This window comes from Musca autumnalis, unplaced genomic scaffold (assembly GCF_047663935.1).
Source record: "Musca autumnalis isolate F117 unplaced genomic scaffold, ASM4766393v1 scaffold_4, whole genome shotgun sequence".
Classification (NCBI taxonomy): domain Eukaryota; kingdom Metazoa; phylum Arthropoda; class Insecta; order Diptera; family Muscidae; genus Musca; species Musca autumnalis.
Genome location: NW_027411977.1, coordinates 127,522,755 through 127,536,787, shown reverse-complemented (window position 1 = coordinate 127,536,787; position 14,033 = coordinate 127,522,755). Strand labels below are relative to the sequence as shown.

The following is a 14,033-nucleotide window of genomic DNA, read 5'->3' as shown; positions in this document are numbered from 1 at the left end:
TAATAGAATAGAAAGACTGAAACATGAAAAAAGTAATTTGTGTTAATATTTTGTTTAGTTGATCTCACATTAGATTGAGGCAATAAAATTTGTGAGTGTGCCGCGCAATTTATCCGTAGCCATTAACGTGCTCTGGAAAACCGCACAAAAATTACAATATCAACTGAGGAGAGACCAGTTAGGGTAGAGATTTCATAGTCACCTAATATTCGGTGTCTGATGCCTCTAAGCATAGGACAGCGACATAGCGGATGCTCGATTGTCTCCATCTGCACTTCATCCTCACGGAGCCTGCAAAAGTAGATATTGGTGCCATACCATTTAGAAGTTTTAGATCTAACGTGACAGTGATCGGTAATTACTCCTATCACAATTCTAAACTCAAGCTTACTAAGTGAGAGTAAGGATGAAGATATACATACGTCTCGAGAGAACTGGCCAGGGGTCCCACTAGACAGGACACCCTTGAAAACTACCTGAGTGCGTCCTTGCCGCCGTTTTGAAGTTTAGGACTGTTGCGATGTAGTCAGTCAGTTTTCCATAACTAAAACAGGAGAATGAAAATCGGAAAATTGAACTCATACCTAATTTAAAGATTTACTAAAAGGTATTTGGCTTCCGAAGAAAGACTTAACTAAAACAGGAATAGGAAAATCAGAAAATGGAACTCATACCTAATTTTAACCTTCTTACTCGCTCCCTTCCATGTCCTTTTCGTACTTTATTTCAGGTACCACAATATGCAAATTTTCAGCTTCGAAATCTTCTGGAAAAATGTCGCACAGCAGAATTTAGATATGTTTCCTAAAGACACGAAATCCATATAATCTTTTTTTGGCGAACCTTGCTCAGACAGCCTTATATCTATTTATTTCAATACATACCAATCATTTATCATGGAAAAAGTTCTGGGAGTCATTATAAATATTTACCATAATTGGAACTTGTTTTGTTGAACACGTTAATTTCATTGTTTTTTAGAAGAGAGATCTGAATCTGAATTTAGGAACCCGTTATTCGGATATTAAAGTAGAATGTTATTAAAATTCCCAATCAGTACTGTAATAAAAAACCCGTATTCTTGAACCGTTTCTTACATTTCTGTGCGTGAAAAAACCATGATCAAGGCCTGAGGGCTGGAAATTTCCTTTAGGGGATGAGAGACTTAAGTCTAACTATTGAGCTATGGCGTGATGAATTGTGGGTCTACAAGATTAAAAAGTTATATAAAATCAATTTCCAGCGGTAGTAAGGTGTTTCTGGGATGATATGCCCTAAGTCTAATCCCCAATCCCACGGCAGCGGGTTCTTTGTACCCGATTGGCCCGCGGCTCACAACCAAGCCTCAGACCTATGCGCTGCTACAACAACAAACATGCTGGTTTAATGATAATAATAACGTCAGTACAATCAATAACGTAAGTACAATCGAACTTTCTATAACGTAGCAATTGGGGACCGAATAATTACTGCGTTATAGAGAAAATTCGTTATAGAGAAACAAAAAAAAAAATGGTTAATTTGACCTACACACGTGAGTAATAAAGAAACAAACGTGAGTATATGAATAAACATAAATTTAATTTTTATTTAGGATTGAAATAAGAAGTGATTTTCATTTGTTTTTGATTTTGCCATTTTGATTTCTTACAATTTGCAATGGAAGAAAAAAATATGATCGGGAAAATTGTTTCGAGACTCCAAAAAATGGATAATTCTTAGTTAAAGTATCGTAATCGACATTAACATTAATACTATGTTTACATTTATGAAATCCACTCGATTTCAACTGTCAATTCCTTTGCCTATACGTCAAATGAAAACTCATCTGAAATCGACTGGATTTCATTTGACGTTTGAGCAATGGAATTGACAGTTGAAATCGAGTGGATTTCGTAAATGTAAACATAGTGTAAGATAACAAAATTAAACAGGAACGGATTATTCGTGTGAAAAGTAAAATATTTTGTTCCTATATAATTCACGGTGCTCTTGAAGCAACTTTAAATGGAAGGTGCTTACACCTGGGAGGTTTTTGCGGATTTTGAAACTACAATGTTCATAGATGAGAAAAATCAAAAACAAAAAATAATCGCCGGAGCGCTTTTTAAATAAGTCGCAATTCAAGTTGACCATTTTAGGAGTTTTTTAGGTTATCACGATTTTGCTTGGAAACCGCAAGTCCTATCGGGACTAAAGAACATGTTGTAGCTATGAAAATTCTCTACACGATTGACCTTTATGATAATTTCGTAGGCTTTACCGTTATTGAGATATAGAAGTTCAAATTGGGACAATGCCTTCTTATAAAACAATGTCATGACTGCAATTTCTCAACTTAAACTTATATATCTTGAAAATGGTACAATCTAAGAAAAAATGACGAAAGCCAATATTGTAGAGAATTTTTACAGCTAAAAGATTGTGTTTAGTCCCATTTGGATAAGACTTACCACTTTAAAGCAAACCGTGAAAGCCTAACAAAAAAGCTAAAAATGTGATCTGAACATCTATATATCACAAAAATGGTAAAACCTATGAACAAACCATAGCGGTCAGTCCACTAGAGAATTTTCACAGCTACAACACTTTCTTTATCCCCATTTCGATAGGACTTGCGGTTTCCAAGCAAAATCTTGAAAACCTTAAAAACCCCCTAAAAATGTCAACTTGAATCGCGATTTATTTGAAAAGTGCTCCGGCATTTTTTTTTCGATTTTTCTCATCTATGAACATTGTAGTTTCAGAATCCGCAAATGCTTCCCAGGTGTAAGCTCCTTATATTTAAAATTGCTTCAAGAGCACCGTGAATTGCAATATTCACACAACAAAATAAGAACGTGTACTTAATTGCGAAAAGTAGTTAGTTTTTGATCATCCAAATCTAATCTATTTTTTACAGTTTAGCCAGGTACACTTTAAATCATTTTGAATAGTCGAAGTTTGTACCTTTAAAAGGTTGTAGTAGAAACAATTCACTATACGAGTAGTTAGTGATTAAGATTAGTGATTTTAAGATTAGATATGGGCATTGTTTTTTAACTTGCAGTATGCAATAATGTTCATAGAGTTCAAATAAGCTTGTTAACTGGAAAATTTCAGTTTGGGGATACTAAAGCATTTCATGTTACATTTGTTATAGACTGGATTCTAATCATTGACATCGCATTCGCTGTCGTCAACTATTCGTTTGTAGAAATCAGAATGTCAATGACTTGTAGGGTTTATCTCCGAGATATTGAATGTTACGAGTACGTTCGATAAATTATTTGCGATAAAATCGAAAACAGGAACAACAAAACAAATAATGCAGCTGGCCGGCAGTATTTTATTCTTACAAATCAATAGGTAGGCAACGGTTTCTTAGCAGCAAGAGACACGTGGAAAGTACATAGATGCTCGACCGTCACCATCTCTTCTTAGATTAGGGGATGTGTAGCCAATTGTGTCATCATTGCCCTAATTTCTGGTTTGCTAAATTTAAGGAGTGATAATGTTGTTGACACGTTGCACCTAGGCTCAGAATGACACAATTCTATGGGTCTTTCATCAACGAACGTTCCAACTTTTCGAAAAATAAATAAAAAAAATTAAAATAATGATAAAAATAAAAAGGTGACCTTTGGGTGGTTTGATAGAGTGATTGGTTGATAGACTTGTTGATTGTTATCCATGCCTAGCTAGTTAATCTGCCTTCTCGTTTCCCATAATGTCGCAGTGTCCTGATGCCCAGCATAGTCGGAAAGCACTAGTTAGCTTTTCCAAGGCGATTCTGCATACAATGATGGCCTCAGATTTGGTGCTGAAGGATTAGATGACTTTAAGATTCGCTTGACTATCCACAATGATAGTCACCGGTTCAAAGATCTTAGCATCCAGAAGAAAATTTCAGCTTGAAATACGGCAAGTCGTTGTCCAACTCAGCACCCAGACATTTTATCAACTTTCACAATAGACGCCAGCTCCGATACCTTCTTCCATCTTGGAACCGTCTGTATAGAAGGTCAGACCGTCGAGAGGAGGGTTATTCGGTTCCAGTCATCTTTACTAGGGATAACGACATCAACATCTTCAAATCACAAGACTAGTATTATTACACGGCTAAATTTCTCACGATGATTTAGTTTAAGATCTACTCCTAGTTCCCTTATAATACATCCATGACAAGAGGTACTGTTGCGCTAAAGATTCAGTTCATGTAGCCTTAGTGCATTACGTGATGCCTGGCATTTAATGTTAGGTTACTTTAAATTCCTGTTATTAGAGTCGAGGCTGCGCTTTGCACTTTGCCTAATTTGCTGGATATTGATTTCTGGCGTAAAGAGTGCCACCAGACATAATGGATGGGTTCAGTCTCCAGCTCTTCCCAATGAATTCATGCACGAATAGAGTGTGATTAATCATCTCATCGTTCGCTCCTCAACATTATTTTTCCATCGCAGTTTTGATAGGCAGAATTGTACCTAGGTATTTAGCTTTGAGCGAGAGCTGTAGTTGCACCCCAATGAAAATTGCCGAACTTACGTTTTCTAGTGAACAGTACCAGCTCTGGTTTCCATATAACCACATCCACATAATAGTACGATTACACTAGAGTTTTTTGCCGGATTAACCCACTTCGAGAGGATTTATTTGACGTTTTCGCTATGGAATTTACATTTTAAATCCAAACCCATTGAGTCGTACTCTAGTCGACGCTAATGTCATTCCATCTTGAAGTTAGAGATTAACCCTACAGTGACCCGTAATAAGTAGGGTCACTAAAAAACCTTCTGGCCTACGCAACACGCAATGTCGCCAGGCGTCATTTGACATTTTTTGAAAGATTGACAGTTTTTAGCCTAAGAGTACTCAGGACAGTTTGACATACGACTATGTGTTGGGTTGTTTACAGTGGCTTCATTGAGACACCTCCAAAATATGGTTTTTGAACGATTGCTGCTATTTTTCGGGTTCATACGCATAGTTCCATGATTCTGGCATCACCGATGTATTCGCCAAATTGTTATTTAGAAGAAAATCGTACATCTTCGTTTCAACGCTCAACGATCCAAAAATCCAGTAATTTTTCCAGTGTTTAAGTGGGTTTACCGTGATAACATTCGTTATCAAATAATGGAATAATTTGGATTTTTCCGGATTTTTTTCCACAATCCCATTGAATGGTGATATACAGGTAATTCCTTTCTGTTACAAGAACTTCAACAACATTATCTTTCTCATTCCCATTTATATTTTCTACAAAAGCACCTATGTATTTGTAATATTCAATGCAATCATTTTTACTACACTTTAATTTTCGACTTTTAAATTCCAGTAAAATTGTTTACTTACCTCCTACATAACTTTGGTTCATTAACTTGGTGCGCCCAACAAATTATGGTGTAGCAAATCACTGCAATTGTGGTCCCTCCTTCCTGGTTATAAATTAATTAATTAATTTCTTGTTCTGTGCTCTTTACAGCTTATCGTACCAGTGAGGGTAAACCTTGGGTATTGCCTGTGGTCCGTAAAACCGAAATCAAAATTACCAGTGATGAGACAATTAACCACGAATATTTGCCTGTATTAGGTGAGTATGCTGTGTGTGTGTGTGTGGAATTAGTAAAATTCATTCATTCTCCCGCAACCAAAAGGATAAGGAACAACGAAAAAGACCAACAACAATAAAACGAACAGCATTTTGTATACCCAAGTGGATTTTCTCAATCGAAGTAATTATAGTAATTATTAAATAGCTGGTCTGGATGGTTAAATTATACTCCGGTCTAATGGCAGCAGTCATTAGTGTTATACTTAATATAAACGTAGGAATGAATGGAATGGCATTTAATTCTATAAATGTTATAATTTTGCGGAATGTTGAAATTTAAATAATTTGCATTTAATTTTCAGGCACTGAGGTATTTACCAAAGCAGCTACCACATTATTGTTGGGCGAAGATTCTCCAGCTCTTAAGGAAAATAGGGTTAGTTTTAATTGTGATGATGGATTATCAAGTTGGTTTGTTTAATTAATTCATTCTATTTCACGTTTTAGGCTTTTGGTGTCCAAACCCTGTCTGGTACAGGTGCTTTGCGTATGGGTGCTGAATTTTTGCGTCGTCACATGAATCGCACTGTATTCTACTATTCAGACCCAACATGGGAGAATCATCACAAAGTCTTTATGGATGCTGGCTTCCAACAACCCAACACTTATCGTTATTGGGATCAAAACAAACGTGTGCTGGACATTGAAGGCATGTTGGCTGATTTAGATAAGGCCCCCGAAGGAGCTGTTATTATTTTGCATGCCTGTGCTCATAATCCTACTGGTTGTGATCCAACCCAAGAACAATGGGTCCAAATTGCCGAATTAATAGAACGTAAGAAGCTGTTCCCCTTCTTTGATTCTGCCTATCAAGGATTTGCCAGTGGCAATCCTGATCATGATGCTTGGGCTGTGCGTTACTTTGTCAAGCGTGGTTTCGAGCTGTTCTGCGCCCAATCATTTGCCAAGAATTTCGGTCTCTATTGCGAACGTGTGGGTAATTTAACAGTCGTTTCTAACACCACGGAACACAAAGCTGCTGTGCAGTCACAATTTACTCTATTGATTCGTGGAATGTATTCAAATCCACCTGCATTTGGTAGCCGTATTGTATCGACCGTTTTGAATAGTCCAGAATTGAGACAAGAATGGTGAGTTGATAAAGTTTAAATAAGTAGGAAACTTTGTGTATATGTGCATCGAAATATAATAGTTTTAAACTGCTCTTATACCAAACGATTTGATTAATAGAAAAAGAGAACAAGATACATATGTAAATCTAATATGGAGTCTAAATGAAATAATGTTACAGTGACTTTCTAAGGATATAGATGTATTTCGACTAAAGTAGCTTAAATTCAGTATGATAAGAATGTTTAAGCTATAATTATTTAGGCCAATTTGACACAATAAAATATCTCATAACTGTATTAGGCTGTTAGATGTCGAGGAAGCAAATCGTCACCAAAAATGCCCGAAGACGAAACCCACACGCAAATCGAAATTGGCTTTTTGATTGGATCTGATACATAAAGTATTTCGACTAAAGTAGCTTAAATTCAGTATGATAAGAATGTTTAAGCTATAATTATTTAGGCCAATTTGACACAATCAAATATCTCATAACTGTATTAGGCTGTTAGATGTCGAGGAAGCAAATCGTCACCAAAAATGCCCGAAGACGAAACCCACACGCAAATCGAAATTGGCTTTTTGATTGGATCTGATACATAAAGTTGAAATACATGCTCTGCTTCTACGTTCAAAAACAACGATCCTATTCAAGAAATGGCATTTCGGAAAATGGGATAATATTGCAGATTTAATTGTAATGACGACGGATCCCAAAACCAAGCGTTTCCGCTGTTTTGGTTTCATTTATTACTCCCATTCGTATAGGATTGATAATATCCCGAATACTCGCCCTCATAAGAATTATATTCCATAAAACAGTTTTTCAGTTTATAACGTTGTTTGCTTCTCCTGTAAAGTTTTGATTTTGTGGGTTACGTCTTCGGGCATTTATAGTGACGAAATGCTGTTTGTGATTTTCAAATAATCAATTTCAAAATCCCCAAATATCAATACCCAGCAAAATGTTTGTAGCCAAAGAAGTAGTTAAATCATGAGTGCAAGTCATTCCGTACTACATCTTTTTACGTGAAAGAAGTCATGATTTTTACAAGGGCATGGTGCAGTGAGGATACTGTCTAATTTTCTTCTTAAGCACACATTTTGCATTAGTTCTTTGTAGTGAATAAATCAACAACATATGATTCAACTACTTCTTTGGCTACAAACAAAGATGTAGTTCGAAATCACTTTTATTATTTTTTGTATACAAATTACTTTTTATGGATGCAAACATATTGCTGTTATTATAATTAACAAGAAACAAATTAAGTTCTTTGTCTTTTTAAGTTTTATTTTGCAAAATTTTGAAATTTCTAAAATGTGAAAAATTTATGAAATGGATTCAAATCGGACATTGTCAAAATGTGAAGAACGGACTGCATTTTTCATGACTCTGCGTGGACTGCTTCAAAAAACTATTCAATCACTACTTCACAAGGAACAACTTCAAATAAATTTTGCTGGGTATAGTCAGTGCGCAGCTTCTGACATTAACGTCCCGATGATATTAACAGTCCCGCAAATCATTTGAAAAAATATAATGCTGGTTTACAAAAGTCGCACAAGTTTTTGAGGTGTTAACACCGCAGATGTCAAAAATTGGCGCTAAAGTCTGATAACAATTTTTTGTTTTCCCAGCAGAACGTTACGATGAAATCAGCTATCGGAATGAAGAAAATAAAAATGAATCACCACTTTTCCTTACATTCGAGAACATTAGGGCGGGCATCAGAAGAGTTAAGCCATCTAACCCCTGACACCTGATGGTATTTCCAAGCTTCTGCTAAGGATATATGTATGTTAATGTCGGTAAATATGTATGTTAATACAATAATCTGCAATCCTTAGTCCTCAAAGATGTCGTCAACAACATTGTGAAGATCTGCCGAAAGCACGATAGGTGTAGTGCTAGACTTGGCAAAGGCTTTTGACACATTCGATAATGCGGTGTGTTTGGTGACATCCTAATCCCCACACGACGATAAGTATAAGTGGCCAAAAAAACTAATTTTTCATGATTTTATTTTTTTAAAGAAACAACCAATATTTGTAAGTATTTATGTAGTTCTTTCTTTCATCTGAAAAATATTGCATAGTCTTGTGGTAAATGATTACCTGCGGAACCCTTTTTTTGTAAAAGCGTTTAGCAGTGTGAACGATAGTTTGAAAACGAATGGGCCGATCTTCGTACATTTTTGTGGACGTTTTAAGAACCTAATAACCTCGTCTTTAAGCGAAACAGAATTTAAAATATCGTTTTTTTATTTTTTAAAAAAATCTGTCTTGATTTTTATGTATGTATTTAATAAGTTCACCAAATTTTATGTAGATCGGTACATTCGTATTCGATCTATCGGTGGCACCGACTTCAAAAATTCCATTTCGAGAAAAACGAGATTTAAGTCATATCTCAGCCAATTTTGCTTCGATCGACTTGATTTGCGGTATACTCTATACTACCTGTACTTGAAAATAAACCATTATTTTTCGATTTTTTCCAAGTGGTAAGTACAGGTAACCACTTAAACTGAATAGAAGTACAAAAGTGTTCAACTTTTGCGGAGGAAATATATGAAGAAGTGACCCGATATAGATTTAGAATGCACTCTGCCATTTTAACTGGAGACCGTATGGTTTTAATACCCTACACCACACTGTGGTAAAGGGTATTATGTCTTAGTGCATTAGTTTGTAACATGCAAAAGGAAACGAGATAGACCCATAGTTCCTTTTAGGCATATACATAGAATAACTTTCTGAGTCGATTCACACATATCCGTCTGTCCATGTATTTTTTTAAACAAAGTACAGGTCACATTTATTGTCCGATTCGTATGGAAATTGGGGAAGGTAGTTTTTGGTCAAAGGACGAACGCTATTTATTTTGGTAGAAATCGGTTTGGATTTGGATATATCCCCCACATATATTTTCGACCGATTTGAGGCATTTGGTGCATCAACACGCAAATTCTGTCCGATTTTGATGTTATTTGGAAAATGTCACCAAATACGGTCTAGAGATAAGTTTGTCAAATTATTTTGAATTCGGTTCAGATTTGGATATAGCTCCCATATATGATTGCCCGACACCAAACACAAAATTGGATATACATTCTGATGAAATTTGGAAAATGTGACTAAATTTGACTAGAACACCCCTTAAGTGCGTAACTAAGCAAAAACGTTAAACTTTAGTGAGAGCAGTTCCCGAAGGTGTTGTCAGATATAGACCTACTTGGAACTTGATGTACGCTTGTAGAAATTTTGCGATGTGCGATATTTCGTGCTTGCCAGTTGTTGTTTCAGCAACGCAAATTTGTTCGTTCGTATATATTTTTCAGTTTTCTGGACATGGTTCCTCTGTGTCCAGATTCAAAAAATTCTGTAACCTGGACTGGCTGCGTCCATAAAGAATCAGGAAACATGTGTGCTGGGTTAGCTGGGCAGTTAAACAACTGCAACGTGTCTTAACGTCTCAATCTTCATACAGGGCGTATGTTGCGTATCGTGCCATCAATTCGGGTCCAATATGAATTGAGGCGGCTACATCATCCGAATCTTAACTGAGCTAAAACCAATCATGTTTGCCTTGGCAGCTGGCGTTCTTCGGCACCCGATAGATGGGGGCTGGTCTCCAAGTAGGGCATTCACATTGTGTTGTGTATTTATATTGAAAATGAGCACCTGTTTGATAATGTTTAAATAAATACTTTATTTAATAATATAATACTTTATTTAATAAACATGTAACAACAATGATGAATCGAATATAAAAATGGAGTCGAACGTTTTGATATGTTTGATGGTTGAAATCGAAGTGAACAAGTTAATAATATCTAGTAAGTAAAATGGATGTTACTAAAAATGTAGCGAATAGTTATTAGTACAAAAGATACATTGATAGAATAGAAAAAGCATAACATAGAATCAGAGCCTGCCTGATAGGTTCGTTGGTCTAGGTGTTCTCGTTTAAAACTTTGGACCTTTCATTGCAAATCTCTCCGACGTGCCTGGGTGGAAGAAGTCTGTCCATAAAATTGTGGCAGGGATGTTCACTACGATAACATCCATGGTAGGTACTGCATCGACAACATCTTGTTGTGCTGATGCGCATCGGTTTATTTGTCAGCACCCCAAATGAAGCCGGCGATTTGAGCAAACTTGTTCCTACTTCCATCTTGTCGCAAATAGCCCTGGCTCGTGGCGGACGATTTAAACATGCTATCGAACGTTACACCCAATATTTTGGAGTAGTAGTCGGAATCAGGGCAACATCGACCAATAAATAGCCTCAAGGGAGCCTCATTTCAGCCGTCCAAGTGGTGAACAAAGTAGTAGTGGATTTAGCGGCGGATATTTTTATATTTTTCTTATGGAAGAACTACACTATGTAGATATTTAAGGTATTCAAGTCAATCTGGCCGGCAATCTTAGGGCGTAGAACTGCGTCCCTACTCTCACTAAGTAAATTACTGGTCATTGCAGCATTAGACCTATCATCAATAAGTTCAATTGACCCCCTTTTTTCTCCACCTACCTGTTCTATGTGCTCTTCGCCCACCATGCTGATGTTGGGTAACTAGGAAACTGCTTCTCATCATGGGGAGGAGTAGTGCCTCTATAATCTTCTGACGACAGTAGGGAGATCGGTCTCTACGATTCACATCTCTGACATCCTTGTTTGGTTTATTTTCGTGCATTTCAGTTAGTTTAGTTGTTGCCAGCAGGAAGCTTTTGAGTCATACGGGAAATATGGACTTGCGCTCGAACAATTAGCTGTTGCAAAAATTGTCAACACGATTCGAGGGCCCCTTTAACTGCACTTTAACGATATTTCATGTATCCGAAGATCTTCAACTATATTGTTTATTTTTTTAATTAATTTCTCTTTAGAGACGAGCTTACTGACCAAGATACTTTTTGAAAAAGGAAAGCCGACGATACGAACCCACACAACCACCACTGTGTGACATGACATGTTTCGCCTTTGGTTTAGGAAGGCTCCTCAGACACATCGATTGTGGGGCGGCTTCGCTATCATCTAACTTTTTTCCTCTTTCAAATGCAATGTGTTTTTTACAAAGTTGATTTTTTTTGTTCAAATCTTTGTATGGCTTTCATGACAAACGCTTAGCGTAGCCTATTGTTTATATTAATACTATCTGAAAGAAATACTATGACATCTGAAGCTTTAACCCAATTCGGTTAAGCGCTTCGAAAGTTGCCATGCGCCATTTAGGGTTTAAATTGTGGACATAGTCCCACGTTTTTGTATTTGCAGCATATAACGGTACAGCCCGATTTAAAATTTTGACAATTTTGACCGAATTATTTATAATTTGGTATTTGAGGTTTCAGAAAAACTAAAATTGTAAGATATGGCACATGTATAGCGGCACCAACCGGGTCTTTTGAAGATTTGCTTCCATTATTATAAGTCTTCTTTTGTTATAGTTTGGATTTACCGAACAGATTTATAGCGTTCCGGTTAACTTAAAGTTAAAAGTGATGATTGAATTTCAAGGATGAGCTTCTAAACATTAACTTTCAATGTAAAAAGTATATTTTTAATGCCTCCAAATTGGTTTATTTTGCGTTTTGAAATCCATCAGATAGTAAAAGAACACATATAATAATGGCCCTTAATCTGCAGTTTCCTCCCAGTGGTCGGAAAACTTCCCCATCACAATTTGTGGACATTGGTACTTTCGCAACAGAAAGACAATTAATTATTTCACTTTTGTCTATAATATTCCATGGTGGAACTCGGTCGAACTAAACACTTTTATATTTAATTCCACTATTTCTGTTTCTTTTAGGATGGAATGTATTAAAACAATGTCAGGCAGAATTATTAAAATGCGCCGAGCTCTGAGATCTCGTCTTGAAGAACTAAAGACACCTGGTACATGGAGTCATATCACCGAGCAAATTGGCATGTTCTCCTATACTGGTCTAAATGGTATGTTCTTTGCTTATTTGTGATGTATTTAAAATATTACCGAGCATTTTATAACAATTTCATGTGTTTTCTATTTGCAGAAAAACAAGTTCGCATTTTGATTGATGAGTACCACATCTATCTGTTGAAGACTGGACGCATTAATATGTGTGGATTGAATGAGAACAATGTAAATTATGTGGCCGAAGCTATTAATGCTGCCGTTACACGTGTTGGCAGTCAATTGTAAAATGTATCGATGAATTCATATTTATATCTTCTATTACGTTATTAACAAGCAACAACACGAAAGAGATTTGCACAATGGCAAATATAACAATAGGTCAGATGGAATTAGAATAAAACAAGACACACATACACATGATTACATGATTTGTTAATGGTTTCAGTTAAACGAAATGCAACAGTTTAGGGAATTTAAGTAAGTGTGAATAATAACTCTTTTGTGCAATCTTACTACATAGAATGAATAACCCAATGTACCAACCGAAAAAACCGAAGCCCAACATATAACTAAAATAAAACAACTGAACTTACAAACAAATACAACAACAATACAGAAGCCAAACTCAGCATTACTCAGATAAATCAACAACAAATTTAATGGTATTAAAACTAAATATTTGCAAACTTATTGAACTTTTTGAAGCATTTAGACCCAGTTACAATTTTGCATTTCCTCACCCACACAAACAAACCAATTATAAACTATAAAATATAAACAATAACTTATTTGTATACAGGCCAAACAATTTTACAAGCAAATACTTTTACAAATTTTGCTAATATTTGCATATATCCATTGATTGTACTTTTTTGAAATATGTATTTGTGAATGTGTACCTAGTTGATGATTGCAAGTAATCCACCCCGAAACTAATGCTAAATTAAAAACATATATATATTAACATTTATATAAATTCTCGCCTGTTGGCGGCACTCTATACACACACATTTTGTCATATAAACAAAAAAATTAAATATATACATGCTTATGTATATGTATGTTTGTAAAAATGCACAGGGTATACAATATGAAATCAATCATGATGTATTAAGATCAAACAACTTCACCAACTATTTATATTGATAGCATTTAATTTGTTTACTATTGAAATTCAATTAATCTAATAAAATATATAAATGTTAGTGTTTTGAATTAAATAAAGAAAAAAAAGACAATAATTATATGAAAATTGTTTTACTAAAAAAATTCCAGACGGGACAAGGGAGACTTTTCTTATATCAATGAGTGCACCCCGATTCATATTAGCTCAATGATATGGGACATACTCACCCTTATTGCGATTGGCGTAGTCGTATGCGTTCAAATCTCGTAGGCGTATTCGTAGTTTACATTTTTTATATGATGAAAAATTATATATGTATTACGAACATTTTTTT

At 35.7% G+C, this 14,033-nt stretch overlaps 1 protein-coding gene across 1 annotated transcript in view; it reads left to right on the top strand.

Annotated features, from left to right (window-relative positions):
• Got1 (Glutamate oxaloacetate transaminase 1) overlaps positions 1-13,817 on the top strand; it is a 56,812-nt gene extending 42,995 nt beyond the window's left edge. The window contains exons 2-6 of the mRNA XM_073980628.1: positions 5,465-5,572; positions 5,896-5,969; positions 6,041-6,684; positions 12,487-12,629; positions 12,710-13,817. Coding sequence (XP_073836729.1) covers positions 5,465-5,572; positions 5,896-5,969; positions 6,041-6,684; positions 12,487-12,629; positions 12,710-12,858 — 1,118 coding nt within the window. The 3' untranslated portion in view covers positions 12,859-13,817. The remainder of the gene's footprint in view (positions 1-5,464; positions 5,573-5,895; positions 5,970-6,040; positions 6,685-12,486; positions 12,630-12,709) is intronic.
• The last annotated feature ends 216 nt before the right edge of the window (positions 13,818-14,033 follow it).